The following is a 24,562-nucleotide window of genomic DNA, read 5'->3' on the forward strand; positions in this document are numbered from 1 at the left end:
CCAGTCCTTTGTGCTACTCTTGTGGCATTTTCGGGGTTTTTTTGTCAAATGATTATGAATCAAACAGTGGAACATTCAAAGTTGATCATAATCCTTTTAGAAATTAGAATTTTAGAAAATCTTCTTACAAGTACAAGAGCGAGGGTTGACATTGTAAGTATTTCATGATACCATGTCAAGAACGTGATGGTTTACTTCGCGTGGGAGTTCATCATGAGCGAAGAATATAGCTGAATGCATTGTTTACATTTTTATAATCCGTCCCCGGCCAATAGCTTTCCGGTTGGATTTTTCTAACCATGAGAAATATTGACTACCGCCGCCGATGGTATGGAAGGGTATTACATCTCACGCATGGGCAGAATGTACTTTAATGGTCAGCGTCGTTGTCTATCGTTGCAGTGTGTTCTTCCAGCGTGACGTGCCGACAGCCGGCCGGTCGCCACAGGGGGCAAGCGTCTGTCACAATTAGCCAACATCAGATTGGTGTGTCTAAGATTCACAAGATCATATGCAGGAGTTTTACATCAATGATGTGCCCATCAAACAGTTTTAAAATTTGATATTGCTTAACCTTTTTTGAATTGGATGTTGAAATGCAGTCTATTTGATTTGTTTTTAGCCGATGTGACCATATATATTCAGGCATAATAGTTGATCAATTGATTTCACCACAGTATGTGGCTACTTTGTTGTTTGCTTCAAACCCTTTGTTGTTGAATAGTGGATCTTTTATAAATACACTGAGAAATGTATTGTAAAAAAAATGTATATATTTTGCACGTATGCACAAATTTTGCCCATTCGAAAAATGGCATTTTTGTCATCTAGTTAGGAAGCACATGGTCCTGTGTGCCGCCCCCCTGTAGCACTGATGAAAATTTGTGGCCCCCTGCAGCATTTAAATTGCTCATCCCTGGCCTACATGCACAGTATGGTAATTCTTCGGGGCAGCATTAGTTGACTCAAAACATCACTTGCAAGTTGTTCAGAAGAGCAGACAGTCTACCATCCCATTAAAAAAAAAAAATTGGAAAATATATAAAATCCCATTTTGCTAGACTAATTTCATATTAGGTAAAGAAAAATGCACGATGTGGAGTAAATGGATAGATGATAGTTTAATGTGACTTTATTTGAAACATTACACAAACAACCAGCAGCAGAGGGAAAAAAATGACTTCAGTACACAAACATTCCATATGTTGAATACAGTTTTAGGGTTTTCCTTTCCTTACTTGGTTGACAGAGGTAGACTTGTTGTACCTCCTCCATGAAACCTCATATGATAATTCAGATTACAATCCAAGCACAAATATAGATTTAAGGCTTTACAGTGCACAAAGATGATTTGAGCATTTGTAGACAGTTGTCACAATAAAGCACACTTTTTACAATGTCACTCTGTTCCAGAAAAGACAACAGTCACTTTAATCTCTGCTGTTACACCATGATGTGATGTCAAGTCAAAGCCTGAAGCAAATTTGCCATTTGGTCCCAAACAACACTGACCCATATAAATCCATTAGGGATTACAGAAAATACTGATAGCGTACAATCAAGCGACATTTAATGCAAGGCCCGGCAAGCGTGACAATTCAAGTGGACATAAGAGTGCCCTTGTATGCTTCCCTAATTCTTCTGTCTTCTTTTCGCCATCGGCACCAACAAGCTGCTCGGAAGCACGGCATACTCTCGGACATATCACTAAAACACTTCCTTTACACGGCGTCACAAAACAAAAAAATAGCATTACTTTTACATTACAAGAGCGGTTCAATCTAAAGCGGCACCATATTTAATATACCAACGACACAGATGAGCAGGAATGCACATTATCCGTGCATGAAAAGCTCTCGTGTTTCCGTGTATTGATGGTGACATTTGCTTTAAGCCTGTTGCGCTAATCCGAAATGCGCCTAGGAGACGGTATACATTTAAACAACGCCCGAATACGTGACTCTCATAAAACTGGCGCTTTAATCTTCATTGTCATGGCCTGCCAGCGTATTATGGCACACCACATGAATGGAAGATTCTGAACATCAGTATGGATACCTCCCCACTCGCCCGAAATATCCGCCATCCATCCTCCAAGACAAAATATTACAACTTTAATAAATAATTCTTCTCACATATCTGCGGTATGTAAAGCATCACAAAATACATCTAGTACTTTGAATGTCATCTAAATTTGTCTAGTTCATTGTATAAACCGGTGAAAAATGTAGATTATCACCGTTCTCCACTTTTATGCAAATGTGGACCTTTTTAATGTAATCATCTATGCCCTGCTGAAAGTACGTAGCCAGACAACCAACGAAAACAACCTTTTGTAATGCCATATTTATAAATGTTATAATATTCAGTATGTCTGACCATTAGAACTATCCTTCAAAACACATCTGCTTGGGACCTCACCATTGACTTTGTACTAGAAACAAGTGCAGACTCAATGCTCTTAAGTCAACCAATACCACTTTGTTGTATTCATTCATTTATTTAGCCAGATAAGACAATTGAGAACAGTTTTTATGTGTCAACAACCTTGGATTATGAATTTAATATTTTAAACAAATCGTAAACGCTCTGCTTTTTGGGATTCTTTTTTTCCTCCACCGTTATGAAGATCATGTGTCATCTTCCACACCGCTTATTCTGTACAGGGTCGCGGGGAGGTGCTGCAGCCTATCCCAGCTGACAATGGGCGAAAGGCAGACTACACCCTGAACTGGTCGCCAGCCAGTCGCAGGGTACACACACACAGAACCGAACTCAGGTACCACTAGACCATCAGCGACGTTCGTTATGAAGATGACAAAGCGATGTATAATCATCAATATTTTATCAGATTTTCATTATTCTACAATTGCTGCATTGATGTTTTCTTTGAAAATTTAAGCCTCAATGCATGTATTTTCATTTTCGCTAAATATTTTTTAGGCTTGACTGAACCCTGGTCCCTGTGTTTTTCCCTGACATTGCTCCAAGCATTATTTTATTCAAAGCAGATGTGCTTCTTGAAATTGCTTTTAAACGATAAGCCAAAAAGAATTCTGTTTTGAATTCATATTTGGCTGTTCAAACACTATGCAATTTGCTCGACAGAGGACCGTAAACCATAAACTATCATTCAATTCCGCATGCACTAAGGGGAATAACAAAAAATTCTCCACAGATATCAGGATTAAAACCCAATCCAGAATCCAAACTTAATTTTGCCTTCAGCTCTTCCTGTGCACTGCTTGCAGACAATATCTATATCATTCACTTGCAACATTCCCCCAAACAGCACCTGTTCCATTTGTTAGCGACACTTTCTGCACAGCATCCACTAATTCCAAGGAAAGGGTCACAAACAACGCTAAAAGGAACAATTGCCCTCATCAAGCATGAATAGCAGAAACTTGGGGTTTGGTGGAGTGAGAAATCAATCAGCTAGCTAGCGGGTGCGTTGGTAGCAGTAGCAGTTCCCCATCAACACATGCAATTCAAACCTCTACAAAGTCACTTTATAACTCATTCATTGCAAAGTCCAACTCAATGTTTTATGGTGCATCGTGACTAAACCATATCAAACACAAATATTCATCACTTGCATGTCACATACTGGTACAGTATGCTTGTATGAATTGCACTAGAAGGAAAATGATTGGCACCTATTTGCCACAACAAATTTAATAAGATGATGTCAGTGTGAGTGGCAAGCGGATGCGCCGGGGTGCGTGTCGCCTTCACGCAACCTTTGTGACACCGCAGGGAAATTATTCTCACGAAGCAAAAAAAAAGCTTTCCGAGTGTCACTCAAACACAGTGGATATTGCGTTCCTATAGTTTTCTATTTGCCCAACAGTATTCAGACACACGCACACACACAATGGATTTTAGATAAGAATGCCCCTATCAACTGTGATTCATTTAATAACAATAGATATTGTAGGCTGCTACCAACTCACTGTTACAAGTTAAAAAAAAAAAAAAATCGATTAGCTGTTACTGTATACATGTGATGTATGAAGGCAGTTTGTATTCAACAAACATAAATATTTAATAAATAAAATATTTAATAATTATGTTATTTAATCTTTCCTAATGCGTTATTCCTAAAATTGAATCGGTCCTGATCGCATGTTTTAGTCCAAGCCACCATTACCCCTTCAGCACCAAACCAATAACCATGGTCAAAATCAAATGTATATCACATGAGTAATTTGATCATCAATTACTTGTAGAAGATTAAGAAATGAAAGAGGTGTACGGATTGGCCCAATATTATTTGTATCATCAGTGCAGAGATTTTGGCACACAAGAAAGCAACTCTTGTCCGATGGTGATAAGACTATTGCAATTAGGGATGTGCGTCATAATCTACTAATTAAAAAATAATTCTGTGGATTTTGTGGAAGTGATTGGTGATTAGTTGTAACTTGAAGCAATTCGGAGAAAATGGAGTGCACTATTTGGAGGAAACCAGCAGAGGCGCTGTTGATTCGCTCAACTATTTTGCTGTCTAGAGAAGTACAACATTCACACAATTTCTCTGGAAAGCAATGGGGCTGTCAAAACACACGCAAACAAAGTCAACTCATAACTCAACGTATCGCTGTACACATTTGAATCACTTTATAATCTGCAATTCAATTTTCTTAACACTTGCAATATATCTTATATATTTCTTCCCTGGATTCCTGGTAGTGTGCTATATTGTTGCTTTCTTCAATTTCGTGGGTAATACTAAAAAAATGAACTTGATGGAACTGAATCGTTTGCTGAATTGCATCTCTTCAGACCACAGCGCCAGATTCCATTTCTTATCATTTCAAGTTTCTTCATTTTTTTTTCAGTCGACATCAACACGTCTCAAGTCCAAGCACTGCGATGACGTTGCACTAACAAGAACAATACTAACAAGCAGGCACTTATTGCACAAGGCATCTGAATTACCACTGATAACAATCATGTCTATAAATAGGTGACAGCTGACATTTTCTTCACTTATGGACCACTACGTTGGCAAGAGTCATTGTTTAACAAAGGGGTGTCCAAACTTTTTTTTCCAAGGTGTGTATACAAGAAAATCGAAGGATATAAGGACTGCTTTGACATTCTTCACCCTTAATTTATTTACAGTAACACATGTATATGTATTGTTTATATCCATCTATCTCTATAGATAGATAGATGGATTGTAGGTATTTATTTCACCAAAGCAACTAGGTGATTTAAAAAGAAGATGTCAAGGATTTGGGGTGACCTGCAGCCCGCCAAAATAGATCTGACCCCGTACTAAGCAGTGTCCACATTCAAAACCAAAACAAGAGCAATCGGGATTAAGCTGACCTTGACGTGGAGCAAACAATTTGTAATTTAAATTTCTTGTTGCTGTAGTTTATTCTTTTGGGCGTCGGGAATAGAAATGTTGATTAGTTTTTGCAAATCTAGAAACAGCTATGTATAAAACAAGTATAGCAGTAGTAGCAGTCAATTTTAAAATATGCCACGGGCTGCAAAAAGGGACAGCTGTAGTTTGGACAGCCCTGATTTAACACCTAAACCAACGCTTTCCGCTTTTCTGTGTATCAGTTAAGACAATAGAAATGTTAATACTCCTATTTGTTTTCTTACAATTATGTATTTAAGCGTCTACGTAGCTACATTATGCCAACTGTTTTCACTTAGGCCTAAACAAAGCGGATGTTGTATGCCGCGCGGCCGTAGCAACCGTCTCTCCCTGACAGGGTTGGCCTTCATCAGCCTCAGCAGGTTCCCATGGTGCTGACTGTCGTGTAACTGAACTTGGACATGGATGGTCCCATGGCCGTAACGTCCTCCTCGTTGTCTCTCAGCCCGCGGCGGCGGTGGCGACGGCAAGGGGCGGCGCAGCAGGAGAAAGTAGCCAGCAGAGCCTTCCGGAAACGGGTGTTCATGAAGCAGTAGATGATGGGGTTGACGCAGGCCGAGGTGTAGCTCAGCAAATGGATAAAAGCAATGGGTTTGCCGAAGAGGGCTTTTTTGGCCGAACTGTCGTCGAAAGCTCGCCAAGTGTTTGCGCAGTACAAAGGCATCCAGCAGAGAAAGAAGAGGACCACGATCACCACCAGCATGCGGATGACTCGCTTCTTGGCCTCGAGCTTGGCCTCCGACGTGTTGCTGCGTGGCCGCTCAGCCTTGGGCGCCTTGACAGAGGCAGACATTGCGGACATTTTCAACGAGCAGGGACGCTGGTCGTTGACGTAGCAGCCGTCACCGTCATCACTGCCGCATGACACTGTTGAAGTCAAGCCATTCTTCACATCTGTATTGGGCAGAGAAGAAAGAGAGGTCAATTTTCTTTAGACACGATTCATCTTGTGAGGGAAATTCAATGACACCTCGCAAAATCGACAAATTCCCGACTCGAAGGACCAAATGCTCCTTTGAGTCAGAGCTTCGCGAAAGTTCGTGAGACCAAAAAAAGACCCTAACTATTGAGCCATTTCTTAATTGGTTTCCTCCAAGCAGTATGATTTGGCTCATTTGCGTACAGAAATGGTCTTGCCCCGCCTTACCTCTCTAAAATGCTCCATCCTTACAATCCTGACCGGTGCCCTCGGCTCAGCTGATCTGCTGCTCCTGGATGTATCGAAGTCTAAGTGACTTTTTCTGTCGCTGGTCCCAAATTATGCAATGACTTCCCAGTGCAAATTAGTCAAGCACCCAGTTCTGATCCAGTTTTCAAACCTGCCCGAAAATCTGTTTTTTTACTCAGGTATTCAAAAGAGCAGGATTGTTACTGTTTTATTGTTTTTTCCTTGTTTTGTTCAATAGTCTGATTTATGTACGGTACTGTTCGGCTTCGGCTACAGTTGTTTTTAGTGCTCTATAAACAAAATTAGGCTGAATTGAGTATTACTATTGTAAAAGGACACCAAAATACCCGTCTCAAATTGTTCTGCTTTGCCAAAAGTGCCTGTTTGTAGCAGGTTTTTTCCATGAGTGTGAAAGCCTGTCTGTGGCTTTTAAAACAATAAAACTTAGAGTAAATCGACCCAAACATATTTTTTTTCAAGAATATTTTCCGAGCAGGCCCACAAGTTGAAACTTTAACAAGATGGTAATTCTGGTAAGTGAAATGACCTCACTATTGTTGATCAAATGATCTACCTAGATGTGCCCAGACATGTCCAGTAGCCATTTTATTATTTGTAGTTTTAATTCAAACACATAGTACACTCTAAAACTCTAATACAAGTAATTTGATAAATCTACATCGTGCTATGAGAGATTAAAGTTTCTGTAGGGTGTGTTTCAAACTCTTGTTCAATGTGCCTGCGTTGTAATTTGAGCACCTGCTCACCCAAAGGTCTCACCATGCCTCTGAAGGACAGCAAAGACTCACAATGAAAAGCTAATTATTGTGAAAAGTGAAAATCACTCTGTGTCAGTCTGTTAAAGGACATTCACGTCAAAGGACAAAGCTGAAAATGGTTTCCATCCATGTAAATGTCATGGAATTACAGACCTTTTACAGTATAAACAGTTAGCAGCTTGACAAGCTATCACTTATTGCCATGCACAATTTGGTATGATTATGCGCTTTACTTTGGCCATTTGTGGTGCAGTGGTTCACATATGTGACTTTTGTGCACCTTATTCAGACTAGGGTTAAGCAATTCAGAAACTAGATGGACATTCTGTTTTCATAACTCTACTGGACACAGGTGGCGGGCAGTGACACAGGCAGGACCAATAATCAGATGAAAGGCAGGGAATAGAGACAAACATAGGAAACGCAACCAAAAGGGGAAATGATCAAATAATTCAGAATCACCACATAAAACAGAACTATAAGATCATAATTGACAGCCAAAAGTGTTTCCTACCAATGAAAAACAAATAGGTTTATTGCATGCTGTCAAAGAAGCAGCCATTATTTTTATATCTTTAATGTAGACAATGTAAATGTTTTGAATGTTTCCATTCTTCCGTTCTACAATCTCTGCCTACCGTTGCCCTGGTTACCACCAAGGCTCCACAGTGCGAAAACATATTTGATTATGTTTGCCAGTGACTAAGACCACTAGACTAGACTAAATTGCGCACTGCCCTGCAGCATGGTGACTATTTTTATTTTCATTCCACAGTGCTCAGATGAAAAACGTTCTGATTAATTTTCTTAACCATTTCCATCGGGGAAATGACAAATTATTGATACAATGAAATATTTGACTGGAGACAGTGGAATGTCCAAATTCTTAACACCCAAAAGCTGGACAAACTCAGAGTTCAACCTAAAGACAAACAAATCATGCATGAACCTAACATAGGGCTGTGCAATTAATCGAAATACAATTACAATTACGATTATTATGGCAATAATAAGCCTGGCGCTTCAGCCTATTCCTTTTTTCGGTTGTCAATTGATATTTGAAATGATTTGTGTATTTTTCTTTTCTGTATTATGCATACAACCGAAAATAAACTATTCATTCATTCAATCATTCATTACACTCCAGGATTACAAAATTGGCATAATCGTAAAAAATGATTATTAATATGCATTTATATCCAATGCATTATTTTTGTTTACGCAAGGAAAACATACTTAAATGTATAGATTTGTACCTTTTTTTAAATTTTATAATAACTCATTTTAGAAATTTGGTTTTGTCCAAATTACATAATTAGCGTTTGAATGAAATGTATGTCTTTATATTTTTTATGTTTAAACATTTTCTTGTTTTGGACCAAAAAATAAATGATCGTTTGAATAATCGTGATTTTAACGATTACCAAAAGAATTGTGATTAATACTTTTATCATAATCGAGCAGCCCTAACCTAGCATGCATGTTTTCGGGTTGTGAGGGGAAGCAGGAGTACCCGGTAGTTCCACACAGACATACCAGAGTCGAGCGCAGAACCTCAGAACTCTGAGGCTTACTAGCATGAAAATGACCAGCAAAACATCTAAATTGTTCCTAAAAAATAATAATAATAAAAGAAAAACCCATTGTTGGAAATTTAAAGGTATTAGGACATGTCTTACTTTGGAGCTTTCACTTTTACTTCAATAAAAGTACAGATAATATAGTTAATGGATTATTAAGTTTGCCTCATTTTCCATTAACGTCCCATAAAATCTCCCAGGAACGTTTTATCCCTTTTATCGGATTTCCACTTAGACTTGTTCAGCCATTTTTTTTTTTTAAATATCTACTTGTCTCTTTTTCAGACAACCTCTTTCCATGTTAGGCCAAGCAGATGGCGACGTCCATGCCTGCAGCTGCCAGCCAATTCCATCCTCTGACATCCTCCTCTAGTGTACTCTCGATCCCAGAGCCTCTTGTAAGTACACTGACAGTTACAAATAGTACCTCATCACCCACAGCACATAACAGCGATGTTGCTAATGAAATCATTACGATCACAATTAGAACCATCTCCACAAAAATCATGCAGGGGGATTGCTGATAAAATGAAATCCAGTATAACAGCATCAGGCTTTCCAAAGACAATTCTGCTCAGCCACTGTCCATGATGTACGAATTTGACAATGTCTTCATTATTTTTGTTGTTGATTCCAGTGGCATCCAACTGACTAAAAATTTTTAAAAACCCGAAATATTAAAAACACATCTGAGGGTTTGCAGCCAGTGCGTGCACTATATTTCCCTCTGGAAAGTTACCACTGTGTGTCCTTGGTTTTCTTATTTTTCTTTATTTTTTGGGATTTTGCGATTCCAACGCAGCTATTTGGATGACTCTGACATTCATTTGCTCCAAAATGTTGCGTGCATTTATGTTTATGCTTCGAAGAGCTACACAGCTTGTTTGTTCCGTTCAGGTGTACCTTTTGCAACTCTCAAGTCCGATTGACATTACTTAATAATTCATACTTTTTTTTTTTATTGGTTGTCATGGTAATACTGGGTGATGGTGATGCAACTTTTTCAGCATCATACTTATCGGACAGGTTCCTCTGTGAAGTCATTCTCCCTGACAGCCAAATTGGCCTCAGGGAAAACAACGTTACCATCAGCTGTATTCTATACGTCAAGCTCCGTGCGTGTGCTCACCTGTCGAGTCTTTTTTGTGGCCCATCTCAAATTGGATCCCTCTGTAAAGCTCCCGGGAGATGAGTCCATAGGCCACGCTCATCACCACACCAGGAATGGCAAATAGTATAAGCAGCAGCAGAATGTACCTTAAAGGCACAGGGAGGGACGCAATTTTCACACATAGTTCACAGCTGTGCAAGACTCTACACGCAGGTATCCTCAAAAGTGTTAGTACCCCTCACGCATTTCAAGTAATAGAGGTGAGAATTGGATTGGACGCGAAGCTGACTGATCTGTGAACATGGAATATTTACGCCTCAGTGAAACCATTCTTGAAGGCGCATCCAAACCGTCTTGATATAAAACGTTATCAGCTGCAAAGTGAAAGCATAATATACTGACCTTTTTTTCCCCCAAAGTGACTTTTCTCCTCTTTGAAATCCAAACAAAGATGTCAGCATGACATGAAATAAGTACTCAGGCTCAATTTAAAATCACAGGGACTTATATGTAGAATTCTTGTACTGCCTTTGCGTATTGTGTGAGCATTTTGGACTTTAAACCACTTTTCATTCATGATTGCCTTCTTGCTAGATTTGTATTTCACTCATCTAGCATACAGATATCATTTGGATGTGAATTCAGATTTTCTATGTTTTTAGGAGTTTGCTTTCAACATGCAAACAGACTAGACATCGTTTCTTACTTTTGTGTTTATTTGTTAACATCATTTTACTTACATCCTCGCTTATGTACTTAGCAAGACCACTGCGCTAACAACACTTCTATGTTTGCGTGTAGTGTCTAGTTAAAGTCCAAGTCAACCCAAACATATTTTTTTTCCAGAATATGTTCCCAGCAGGCCCACAAGTTGAAATGCGGCATTCTGATTGATTTTGCGTTTATAAGTTAAGCAGCAAAATTCGCTCGTTTTAACCATCTCAGGGGTCGGCCATTTTGTCTTCTGTCGACTGAAAATGACATCACAACTGCTCACAACGACCAATCACGGCTGACCTGTTTTCCGAATCTGGGGCGTGATTGGTCGTTGTGGACGAGTGGATTAACCCTTATTCCGCAAACGCAATATTTATCAGAGAGCCCTGTTTCAACTAGTTGACTTGCATAGAACATATTCTTGAAAAAAAATGTTTGCGTTGACTTCCGCTTTAAGGTATTCATGTTCTTACTCATGAATATGCAATACTTAACATATTAAGTAACATACACAGTAGCACACCAGTTTACCTGCTTACATGCGTCTGTAATAATACAAGAAAACGTTTTTTTTCTTTTTTTTTTTCTGATTTGGCAGCTGGACTCACCAGGACTGCTTGGCCAGGGCGATGGGCCACTTGTGACGACACTGGTGGGCGGTGGTGTTATCAGGGCGCGGAAAGGAGTCCAGGTGACTCACCACCGGATAGGGGATCATGACGATGAGGGCCATCAGCCACGTGGCGGCAATTACCCGGTAAGCGTGGGACCGAGTCTGCCACACCCGAGACTTCAGAGGGTTGCAGATGGCGCTGTAGCGCTCAATCGCTATGGCAACCAGGCTAAACGTAGAGATGCTCACTGATATACCTGCGGGAACACAAAACCTTATTTAAAAACACACAACAGCATCCACCGGTGCTTATGTTTTGCTCCATTGTAAAAAGTAACAAAAGCACGCAAGTGATATCTGCGATCCAAGTGAGAACAAAACCGGTGACGCGGTGGTGTGTTTACAAAAACATATGCGAGGCGGAGAGACAGGGATGGGTATCTGTAGAAGAGGAAATCATGTTGGCTTCAGACACTGATCCCATCTGCCTTTTCCCTCCTGACAAGACCAGACGGGAAATTACCCTTTACCTCTCTTATTCGCCTACTTCAAAGTGCAAACTGTGAATGTTTATTTGGGTGTGTGAGTCAGAGGTGAAGTGTGTTGTCACATCCATCTCCCCTCCAAGAAAAGTCTCTTCCATTGTCAAATGGCAGGGGCAAAACTTTTTGTTCCACTCATTAATAATATTAATATTTGATTCCCTGCTGAATTTGGAAAGTTTCTCACAAAGATGTTACATGAAAGTTACTGTATACTTGGCAATTCGATGCTTCAGCTCCCTCCACAGGTTTTCTAGTGGGATGAGGAAGACTAAGCTACTTTATGACCTTAATACACTTTTTCTTGAGCCACTCCTTTGTTGCGCTGACAATATGTTTCGGCCGTCGTCATGCCAGAAGACACATGTCACACCCCATCTTCAGTGTTCTTGCCAAGGGAAATAAGATTTGATTCAAGATTTTACAATACTGTATGTGGCACCGTTCATTGGCTCCTCAATTGTCACCTCCATGCTTGACTGATGGGATGGTGTCGGGGGACCTTCTGGGCGCTGCAAGATTTCAATCCGTTACCGCCTATTTTCAATTGCCATCAGATCCTTATCAGGTTCCCGCCGTGTGCTTTGGGGCTGCTCCCTCATTTTTCTCATCATCAACCGCGCTACATGATGCAACATGTAGCATGGAGCTCCAAACACATAAGGTAACTTGAGGGTCATTTTGTGTTGCTATCACTTTTGAATTAATGCTGCCGTTGTCACTTTCTGTGTTCAGGTCTCTAATCTTGTCCCTTACATCTTTCGACATAGAGCTTGTTATTCTTGTCCGTGGTTGTATCGAGATTGGTAGGGAAGAACAGGTGAGTTGTTGTTTGTAGTGTTTTTTTGTTGTTATTGTTTTTTGTTTTTTTTACCATAATTAATATACAACCACAGAAAATGTTAATTTCTCGGTAAGTGACCAAAGTAACAACTTCAGCAGTGGATCAAATAAATATTTTTCCCCAATGTATATGTTTTTTTTTTTAAATCATCTTTTCCCTGGACTTGACTCACCCATGAGGTAGGCGACAAGCTTGCACATGATTGCGCCAAAGATGAAGTCTCTGAGGATGCCGGGGATGAGGGTGAAGGGCATACAGAATATGGCCATCATCAGGTCGCTGACGGCCAGCGACAGCAGGAAGGTGTTGGTGACGGTGCGCATGCGCTTGTTGACCGTCAGCACCACGATGATCAGCAGGTTTCCGAACACGCTCAAGAAGAAGATGAGGGAGTAGAGCAGGATCATCAGCGTGTGGTCGTCATCTAACGAAGACAGACGCACACGCGCGAGGTAGGATGTTAGAATGTGAAGATCTTTTGGATTGCGCAACTCAATTTTTGCCTCGGCTTTCCATGATCATAAATGCAATCAATTAGCTGTCATTATTAATCCGAAAAGACCACATTATGCATACGTGTGTGTGACTGATGACAATCATATTGATGCTGCTTAGAGAAATGTGCTTATTCTCACTAACAAGCACTTACTCAAATACTTTTGTATTTACTCATTAACTCGTTCACTGCCATTGACGAATTTATTTGTCTTTTCACAGTCAGGCCATTCAATCCCAGGAACTGATTTATATTGCTTTCAAATTTTTTCAAAACTTAAGGATAAAAGAGGGTCTGAAAATGTCTGGCAGTGAATGAGTCAACTTAGTATTTCCTCAATTATTTTCCTAGATGGCCCAATTAGTTGATGGGGGCATTGGAATGAATTAACACTGCACCCTGACTTAAATTATTTGGAGCATAAATCAAAGCAGAGGCCACGAAAAGAGGAAATAGTACGCCAGTTGATAAATATGCCATAAGCCATGGTGAATCTATCACTTTTTTATCTTTAACCCAATTAAATTAAGTTTTGTACGATCATTTATTGAGATGCACTTGTAAATTTATGACCCATGATGTTTCATTGCAAATATTCTTGCACTTACGCTCTCATTGCTGCTAAACGATATGGCATACATAATTGTGTGCGCTTACAAGCATAAAAGTTGGTTAATTACAAATGTTCTCTCTTTTGCAGTGTCACAGAACACACTAATCAATTTGTGGGGTTATATTTGTGTTGCCCAATACAAGAGCTGTGTATCTTTGGCCACAGCCATTAGCAGCTTCAATGGATCATGTCCAGTAAAGTCCAATTATTCTGCGCTCACCGTTATCTTCACTTTGCCCCCTGCTTTCATACAACACTTGTTTCTCCAGAAGGTAACCAACCGCTGCTACTTTGTGCGGCTTAGAAGCAAGCAGGTCGGGGCGGGGGGGAGCATAAACCGGCTACAAAATGTAAAGCAATATGTCCAACTAAATGTACTCAAGCCTGAATACACTTTTTTTCTTATTTCTGTTTATCTGTCAAGCTTTTACACCCATTCTCAGGAGACTTACATGGATCTGTATTCTATGCTTGATTATTTATTTATTTTCCATGTCTCTCCCGCATCATTTATTAAGAAAGAGAAAATAAAACAAGTTTGAGTCTTAGTAGACTCGTTCAACAAGGTTGCCGTGTTTGTCGTGTTCGTTAAGATGGAGAGGTAATTACACACTCATCGATTTATTTTCAGAAACTGATTTGCCCTCTCAAAATTGTTCCTTGTGGGCATTAACAGCCGTATACACACACTGAATAACGGCCACATTTTCTCCCATGTACCACATGGGATAGTATGTGAAATATACAGATGGCGCGCGCTGCGCAGCTTGCTTATCAAAAAGTATCAAGGTCCAGGTCAAACTGTGAGAACACCTCAGCATGAGAAAATTTTGACTCCCTCCAGCTACTGTATTTGGTTTAAAAATACATGTTGAATGATGACGTCTCACTACTAGGCCTGTCACAATAATTACTGTATGGACTAATCGTTCGATAACTAAAATGGACATGACAGTTTTTTTCCAGACTCGATAAATTGCCATTTACATGCGTGTTTTTCATGCGTGTGCTGCTGCTTCGTCTAGTCTCACCTAATGAGAATTAATAAAAGCACTCTATCAAAACTTCAGCCTATTATATGAAGAGTGTAAGAATAATAATGTATTTTAATGTCAGAATGATAATGTATTTTATTATTCATGTGTTGGATTCTTGTCCACAAGATTCCAACACATGAATAATAAAATACATTATTATTCTTACAAGGGGATAAATTATTAATAAATAATCTAAATACAAATATCTCCCATTTCTTAACTTTCAACTAGTACATTTTCAAATGTACTTGCAATGGGCATATCAGTCATTTAAATGATCTTTGAAGAATTAGTTTTAGATCACATTGTCTCATTTGGCCTGTGTGTGTATAAAGCAGTCTCCTTAAAAATGATGTGTTGGTGAAACATCAGGGTGCTGCTTCGAAACCAAGTTGGCAAACGGCAGCAGCTAAAACAGTGCTTAGCGATCTTTTTTTTCTGCCTACTCGAGCAGTATGAAAAATGTGCCGGCAGGTGATTGGATAGAAAAGATGTTCCTTCATTAGGTTCTCTTCCTGCCATGCTGAACAGAATATGCTGCCCGGGCTTCTGCCTAATCGAAGACAATTAGCTTCCCTGTGTGCCGCCCGGCTGTTGATAACTCTCTCAGCACATTTACATTAAAAGGTGGCTCCGGAAATTCTGAATCGCTCCTATCTGCTCAAAGATGGTAGAATAAATCACCTTTTTTTATCTGCTGCATTCACTGGCTAAGCACAAGACTGTTTAAGTCATAATGATGTTGGCGTGTAGCCCATGTTAGCCCAAATTAACAAACTGCTGTTTGGCTGAGGCACACGGTGACAGTGCTAATTCCAAGTAAAATGTGTTTTGGAAATCCTGTATTTATTGGGTCACATTTTGTGAACATATTACAGGATTATTGCAATCAACAAAAAAACGTGATTTTACACAATCAATATGTCTATTGTGGTCATAGTTTAGTCATACTGAGCGCTACTTTGCTTGAGCTATACCAAAATATTACAATTATTTCGCTGGAATTCTTATTTTGAAATGCATCGGATTGTGCAGGTGTACCTAATAAAGTGTCCGGTGAATGCTAAGGATCACTCAAACCACCCTCTCAACCAATACTATCTGCCATCTAGTGGAAGAGCATTTAATTGTTCTGCCTGCCACTATAGGGCATAGGTAGGTCAACAAAGATACATAGTAGTAGTACTAGTAGTAGTAGAGGCACATCTGATGAGCTCACTTTGGTTACATTGGTTCATATCTGCCTTCAAGTGTGATGGTGTTGGCATGTTTTCCCCATGCTTTGCTTGGCTTCCTCCTATATTCCGAAAACATGCATGTCAAGTTCATTGAGGACTCTAAATTACCCAAAAGTGCAATTGGCCGGTGACTAATCCAGAGTGTAACCCGCCTATCGCCCAAAGTCACCTGGGGTGTACTCCAGCTCACCCGTGACCTTAAAGGTCAGGGTGCAAACATTTTTCCGAGTCTGTTAAAATTCATATTCTCATTGGTAATAGGTTTTATAATACATGCAAGTTGTCAACCACACATCGATTAGAAAATAGGTTTTACTTACTCATGCCGAGTGTTTCCGAACCTCACGGAAGCTCGAGGAATCGTGGCTCTAGCCACCGGAAGTGACGTAGATATAGCTAAACCGCTCGCTACACCATAGACTGTACAATTTCCATGCGCCACAAAAACAGTACATTCAATGGCGAGCGATGTTTTGGAATGAGAGGATTTTGAAACACACGAGCCGACAGGAGGGGGAGTTATTAGACCGTTCATGATTAGTAGTCACTGAATCCTCCGGCTACTGTGATGTCACATCTCCGGAAAAAGCCGAGATTCAAACCGCAGACGACACATTCTGAATTGTATTTAGTGATTAAACTGCTGTCTACCAACGACCCAATCACATTTTAAGGACAGTTATGCATTGTAAAGGGGGTTCTAGAGGGCTACAGAAAAGTTTTCAATATTTGCACTCTGACCTTTATTGAGAACAAGTGTTGTAGAATATGGATGGGTGGGACTACAATGTCTGCCCTGGAAGCAAGAATCCTAAAGTTTTTTTGACGAAAATCCAAATGTCCTATTTTTTATTATTCCAATTATGTTAATATATTGCCCTGTGTATAAATGACGACCAGTCCAGAGTATACTACGCCTCTCGCACAGTCAGTTGGGATTGACTCCAGTGACCCGCAACCCTGAATGGGATGAGCGGTAAAGAAGATAGATGGCAGGTTGTTAATTTGTAGCTCTTTGTTTAATGTCCTTTTGTTCTATTTCGGAATGACATACGAAATGGAAGAAACATTCAACTACATTTCCTTTTCCTTTTTTCATCCAAGCCAAGATTAATTGTGGGCAGAGGCTTTTATTGGACACGGAGTTAACCGGTGGCTCAGTTCATAATAGAGTTCATTGTCTGGGCATGAATATTTAACATTTAATCTGCTTTTCTCATTCAACAAATCTGACATTTTATGGACTATGAATTCTTCTCTCCCCGCCTGTCTGATATGTATGCAGCACGACACCGGTTGGATCTTGTGTCACCATGCCTATCAAGGGGAAAAAAAAAATCTGCCCTTGCTCCTGTACAGCGGAGGTATTGGTAAATGTCACCGTGAGTGTCTTATCTGCCGCCGCAAATGTCACCTCAGCTGTGTCACTGAACTCAACTGCAATCCACAACAGTTGACGGAGGACGCAGGCAAACCTCTTCCCGGCGACGGACTATTAAACAATGGCCCTTCTTGCACTGATTCTCATAGAAAAACAACAGTTACACTTCTGCAATCTAATGAGATCAAACAAAGGAGATGTAGCAAATATTTGCCATTACAAAGATAATAAAGTTCAGTTTTGATTCAATTAACAACGCGGTCATTAGCTGATCATTACCGTGTGCAGTTTTTAATATGTCGGTTACCTTATTCAGCTTGAGAGGGTCATTCATAATATTGGAAACAACTCTAAGTGCTATGAAACAGCAATGTTTATTTAACAATATGAATAGTATATTGTTGTATTGTATCGTCATATTGTGGGACGTTTCTAATATGTTCCGCCATGGCGTAGATGCAACTGCACCTCTAAGGTTGAAACAATCAGTTCTGTAATTCAGGTCTGAATTGAACTTTTAACGTTAGCAGCCATGCAAATATGAAAAAAATAAAAAAAAGTAAACCATTATGTTCCTTAAATACTTAAATGATTGAATGAGAATAATATGATGAAAACCCTCCGCATTTTTTTTCTGACCGTCAAACAAGTGTGAAAAGAAGTTAACCACTAATGAAATGTAAAACGGTGAAGAGGTCTGCAGCTGCTAGCTATAATGTGCTGACATCTCACGTGTTACATACTATACACACACTACATACAAGTTTGACCTGCTTCCATGGTATGTAAAGAACAAGATTATAGGAGGTGCCCTGCTTGTAGTGCAGTTATACAAAACTGCAAACTGCACCGACTTTTGTAAGCATAATTCAACGAATATTTCTCAATATTGTAGCAGTACTTCAACTGGATATTGCATTGTGCAAGCGTACATCTTTCGAGAATAACGGTATGAACATTTCAACCACGATTATCATGACCCAAATTGTCACTATCATTTTTATTTTATCGTATTATTATGGTGCAGTAACCCCCTCTATTCACAGGGTGCAGGGACCTTGCCCTGCCGCAAATAACAAAGCAGCACAAGTAATTGACGTACTCCCGAACATGTTTTATTGTCTGTATTAGTAGTGTAAACCGTAAAAATAAAAAAATAAAAACGATGATTCCCCAAACAGTTTGATGTAATTTCAAACACCACTTAAAACATTAGTGTTAAAAATAAATACAATCCAGATCATTTTAATAAAAAATAATCATAATAATAAATGCATCAACCGTTTTACTCGTTTATCGAAGGTTGTGACCATTGGGTGCCAACTCTCATGTATGTCATGAGAAAGACACGCAGCTGATAGTGACACAGGAATTGCACGAAATGCTCCAATTGAGGCTTTTGAGGTCAGTGGTGTGAAAGTGAGATTTCCGGCACGCCATTTAGTTTCTCCCTTTTCTCATCACCCCAGTAATGCCCTCCTGTTGATTCATGAATTGCAATCAGCCCTCATCCTGGATAGCTCGTCAACATTTTCATTGACTCGCTAAAGACCTTCTCATTCCTTTGCACTCAACAAGACAGCGATCCAGCCAAGCCACTTCAGTTGATGTCCGCACGACTGCCCAAGTGTGAAATGATGTTCCTTGTGGCAGTTGGCTGCGTGCCTTCAAAACACCTGCAACCCACTTTTGTTTAAAATTTCACTCTCAGGTAGCTAAATATAGGAACAGTGATGTAAAGTTATCTGCGTAATTTACACAATCAGCATATGTTGTGATTCGACATGACTCGCCAAATTCCCTGACAAGAACCAGAAGGGACATCTTTTGAAATGTGCTCCATGACAACCTGTTCTTGATTGGATGCATGCCGCATATTGGCGGGTCTGGAGATAAATGTGTCACAATGCTAATCTTAACTGCACCTCGCCTCGGTAAGCTCCATTAATGGAGACCAGGTGTGTAATGGACCAAGAAAAGCGGCGGAGGGAGAGGTCGGTGGCCGTGAGCCGGAGGGGCATCATTTCGGGCGTGACTGTGAGCGCGGTGATGCTGACAGGGCTGTGTTGGCTCTGATATTCTCTTGACTTCTTTTATGCAGGCACTGTATAGTGCCCGAGGGAAAACCGGGGTCTTAATTTAGTGTCATACACTCATTGGACACATTTGCTACCAAGAAAGAGCTCTTGAAATTAAAAATGTGCTCTGTTTTTTTATTGCCGCCATCATGATTCAAAAAGACGAACATAGTTGACGCTGCATAGTTGCAAGAAGGAAGACCCACCAACATGCTGAGGCCTAGGTAGTTTTATCATGCTTTAGCACTCTGTAAATCTTTTGCACAAAATCTAAAATAATCCAGATTTGAGGTAAGTGTGATTTAATGGTAAATATTACAATTGTAGATTAAGTGCTCTAGTTCACCTCTTAAGGTCTCGTTGAGGCCAAGGGAGTACACCATGCGGGTCACATGAGTCGAAACAACCCAGTCCAATCCAACTTCAAAAATAAGTGCAGTGCACCCAAGTGCCCTAAATTATAAGTGCTAAATAAATGATGTTAAGGACAAAGAAGTTTGCATAAACATAAAGGTAGGTGAATAAATCAGATTAAAAGACAAATGTCCGTCAAAAGGAGCAATAAAACCAGCATGAATAAATATAAATAGGTCAACATCCGATTGGATGTCAATGACCGAGGAAAAGAGATGAGTTTTAAGACGTTATTTATAAACAGATAAAGAGGTGGCCTGGCTGATAGGCTGTGACGATTCAGTCCATAATTTGGGGGCATAAACTGCAAAGGCTCGCTGCTCTCTGAGCTTCATCTTGATTTTTGACACAGTCAGGGACAGATAATGATTTAAAAGCAAATAAAGGAATTTTAAAATGAATCCTGAAGTGCATTAGCAGCCAGGGCACTGATGTTGAATGGGGGAAATGTGCTTAAGTCTGCCTTTACGAGTTAAGGCGGCCACCACTTTTTGCAGGCGACTAATGGAAGATGAGCTGACCCCCACCTATAGGGCCCATTATATTAATCCAGCCAGGTGGTGACAATGCCACCGACAACTGTTTTGAAGTGTTGCCAATTCTTGGCTTGACTTTGGCCAGCTGCCTCATGGGATGAAAGTTGGACTTAACAACTCGCCTGATCTGGCTCTCAAATTTCAGATCAGCATCTAACTTGACACCAAGGTTTGAGATGTTCGCCTTATTCAGCGGGGGTGGCAGTTGGTCAAAGTTGATAGACAGAAACGCTAACGGAAGCCTGTTTAAAATGCTGGGTGACCTGCCTATAGGCGATTACTATTTGGTCTGGGCGGACAAAAAGGCAGAGAGACCGATGGTGGAAGGGTACCCACACTGCAGGCGGAAGGCAATAAACGGACCGGGAATTTTTAGTAAAATGCCCAGCTCTTAAATGGTGTCAAGCCAGCCAGGCCTTTATATGAAGACGCCTAAGCAATGTAGCGGGGGAATATTCATTACTACTTTTTTAGCGTGACATAAATTTGACTATTGTCCACAGTAGTCATAGAAAATTCCTGATGAAGGAACCAAGTATAAAAAAGTAAAGGGGAAAGAGGGCCTAGAACTGAGCCCTGAACCTGGAGTTGAGGTATTCAGTGTGTTTGAGCATGCTATAAGGAACTACAAAACATTTTAGAAATCAAGTGTTCTTGAGCATGGTTCAAACAACATCAGACTTTCAAATATCAAGTGTGCTTGTGCAGTCCAAAATCCACTTCTTCCATTCGTGGTGAGGCTTGGGAACTGTACAGTACTTAAGCCGTGTATGCAGTCAAAATTCAAAACAATCTGGATTCAACCCAAACATATTTTTTCCAAGAATATGTTCAATTCAAACCCACTAGTCGAAACAATACTTTCCGATAAATATTGCGTTTGTGGAATACGAGCTAATCCACCCGTCTTTAGCCATTTTGTCACTTCTGTCAACTGAAAATGACATCACAGTGTCTCAGGGCTCAGGTAACGACCAATCACGGCTCAGCCGCAGAAAACAGGTCAGCCTATCATTTTAAATGGCCTTCCCTTAGCGTTTCCGTCTGGCAACTTCAAACGACTTCCAATCGCCGCACCCCCGAGTGATATTTGAAACGAAAAACTCACCGTGACATGGAAGCCTCACCGTGGCCGGACTAAATGAGTCTCCTTTTAGAACCCAGAAGCTGTTAAAAAGCCTCGACCGCGGTCAACGGGAAATGGAAGCCTCGCCGCGGCCATTGAAGCCTCACCGTCAAAATAGACGATTACAAAGACGGAAAAAATGGGCTTCCAACTATGCTATTAATTAAGTTTCCCCGTCTTTCGTTTACCGCCTCCAAAATGGCCGTCCGTCATGGGCGGATAGACAGACCGGTCCGTTACATAGGTGGAATGCTCAGCTCTGATTTTATGTATTCAATTGTGGTTTTCCCTATTCCACGCCACCTGCTGGATCTGCTCCCATACCCTGAAGATGAAGTGTGTCGGACTGCTTTGTGATCTCGATGCACCCATACAGCTCTACCTTTATGTGAGACAGCATACAATCGTGTGGATTGCCACAAGGTGCGTGGCATGCCAACAGCACACTTAACTTGATTGGGGACTTGAAATTGCTTATAGCACTATGTGATTGACAGGCAGCCTGTACATAATGCATTCCAACTCTTGTCCCCCATCAAATGAGAAATCCTATAGGGCACGAAGATGAAGACAATGGGCAGGTAAAGAACCAGTGTGACATGTTTGAGAATAGCATCAGTAGTTTGAACAGCAAAAAGCGCTGATTAGAAAATGTATTGTCTTTGTCGCCACTCCAAATGAAAGTACTTCATTTTTGTGCAGTGACACACACACTTCATCAGCAAACAATTAAGGAGGGCCAGTTAAAGAGGTGGATAAGAATAGCATGATTTTGTTGACGAAGTAGCAGAGATGCAGAAAATGCTTCTTTTGTCTGTTTTCTATCTACAAGACAGCATATACTGTAAAGCAGGAGTTGGACATCTATGGCCCTGACGATATATTTGATCAGCCAAAAAAAAACTATTAAAACCTCAAAAATAATTGATTATTTAACACCCCTAACTACTTTCCTTCACTGGTCGCCAGTTAATAGCAGGGCACATATAAACAAATAAACATTCAAGCCACACCTACAGGCAATTGAGTCTTCAGTGAACCTACGTTTTCGGAATGCGGGACAAAGTCAGAGAGAAAACCCACACTAACACGGGTAGAACATGCAAACTCCACAAGGAACGCGCAAATCAAGATTTTAACCCAGAACCTCTCGACTGTGAGGCAGAAGTGCCAACCACTCACTCACTGTGCCGCCTTCTTTTGTTTGACTATTTTTTCATATCTTTAGTATTGCCCCTAGGGTACTAAAAAGCTGAAATTGCCCCTGACAGGAAAACTGTTCCCCAATGTGGAGGCGTGACTATGTCACATCACAATCCAGATGTGAGGTCAGCTGATCAACTAAATCCTCTTCAGCAGCCAGGTTTCATTTGCACTCTTAAGCCACAGCAGCAGCTACATTTAGGGCTTCAAAATAATGGAATTGCTTACTGCATGATATTGAATTAGGCTATTTAAGAGGGTGTAGGGCTACAGTTCTTCAGCATCATACTTGTTTTCCGACCACCTTGGAAGAATTTGTCTTACAAATAGTATTGTCTTCAATACAAAAGAAAAAAAATGATAAGACCTGCTTGGTTGACTTATAAATCTAAATACATTTTAAAATGGTATCCAATATATCGATGCTTGCATTAATTTATCAATTCAAGAAAATACATACATGAATTCATTAAAAGTACCAAAATAACAATGTAGCATAAGAAATGCAGTTATTCCAAGTGGTGTGAAGAAAAAGGTTGTGTTCCTTTCAGAAATTATGCCATGCAGTATAATCATTTTCAGGAATATTGTGATATACCAGCAAGCCAGTCACACAATATTACGAAGTGATTGCGGTAGTATGTATCAATATTCTGCCTTTATAAATGGCAGCAGCGCTGTTCAATTTTTGAGTCTGAGTCTGAGAAGTTTTAATATTTCTATGGTGCTTATTGTTGTGTTTTTAGTGAAATCCATCATATTGATTCTAAAATGTTTGACTACAGTGTAGTCCCCACACAAAAAGGGGGGAAAGCTCTTTGTATAATTCAGTATAAACATTTCAAATGAATACCCTCTCTGTCAGTGTCAAAATTCAACCATGGGTCTCATTCTGTTGTGCAAGTGGGTTGCATGTTGTGGCTTGTGCATTGGTTTTAACTGAGTTTGGGAGAGTATTTACATGTCAAGAGGTGCTGACTTAAAAAAAAAAAAGGGTTTAGGTTTGTGAAATCGTGACGTCACTGTGCCACGCACGTTCTTTTTTTTTTCAACTTAGATGCGTTTTTCTCACCTTTTGGCCGCACGCCGCGAGGTGTGAGCGTCATGGAGATGTTGCCGCTGCTCCGGTTTGAAGCGTCCGCGCTGCGGTCCTGCGCCACAAAAATGCGCGCCGATTGCACACTCGCCGGACGTCTCGTTTGGCGCTAACGAATCCATGATTATTTAATAAACTCGCATTTACTGGTAGAAAAAAAAAAAAGTTATATAGCCCAGAATGTTGCCACGCACACTTGCATCCATGATGTAGTTCTTGCCAAGTTCTTACAGGGTGCTCCTTGTCTTTATGCGTGTCAACAGGGCAATGTAAAAGCCCTGCAAACTGCTACGTTGTCACCAAGTGAATCTCGCGGCGGTGAGAGACGTAGAATACTTTATACGAGAGAGAGAGAGAGAGAGGAGAGAGAGAGAGAGAGAGACGAGAGAGAGAGAGAGAGAGAGAGAGAGAGGAGAGAGAGAGAGAAGAGACGAGAGAGAGAGAGAGAGAGGAGAGGAGAGAGATGAGACGGAGAGAGAGAGAGAGAGAAGAGAGAGAGAGAGAGAGAGAGAGAGAGAGAGAGAGAGAGAGAGAGAGAAGAGAGAGAGAGAGAGAGAGAGAGACGTAGAATACTTATACGAGAGAGAGA

General features: G+C 40.4%; 2 protein-coding genes across 4 annotated transcripts in view; one reads left to right on the forward strand and one right to left on the reverse strand.

Moving 5' to 3' along the window:
- Positions 1-17,454, forward strand: part of LOC147136348 (uncharacterized) — a 38,214-nt gene extending 20,760 nt beyond the window's left edge. The window contains exons 3-6 of one of the 3 annotated variants that reach the window (XR_015089658.1): positions 2,667-2,779; positions 9,214-9,326; positions 11,355-11,513; positions 17,425-17,454. Coding sequence is in view for 2 of the 3 variants with exons in the window: in XM_086052296.1 (XP_085908422.1) it covers positions 2,667-2,779; positions 9,214-9,301 (201 nt within the window). In the remaining variant the exon portion in view is untranslated. Of the gene's footprint in view, positions 1-2,666; positions 2,780-5,738; positions 6,726-9,213; positions 9,327-11,354; positions 11,796-17,424 lie in introns of those variants that run through there. The other 2 variants (XM_086052296.1, XM_086052297.1) reach the window with 2 other exon arrangements.
- cckbrb (cholecystokinin B receptor b) lies at positions 1,144-24,223 on the reverse strand. Its single transcript, XM_086052295.1, is given in 6 exon segments — positions 1,144-6,295; positions 10,058-10,185; positions 11,365-11,626; positions 12,928-13,179; positions 23,950-24,053; positions 24,055-24,223. Coding segments are annotated over 6 exon segments (1,326 nt in total). The 5' UTR covers positions 24,096-24,223; the 3' UTR covers positions 1,144-5,756.
- Between the last annotated feature and the right edge of the window lie 339 nt (positions 24,224-24,562).

The sequence above is a fragment of the Filicampus tigris genome, chromosome 14, assembly GCF_054856515.1.
Source record: "Filicampus tigris isolate MCC_2025a chromosome 14, RoL_Ftig_1.0, whole genome shotgun sequence".
NCBI lineage: Eukaryota > Metazoa > Chordata > Actinopteri > Syngnathiformes > Syngnathidae > Filicampus > Filicampus tigris.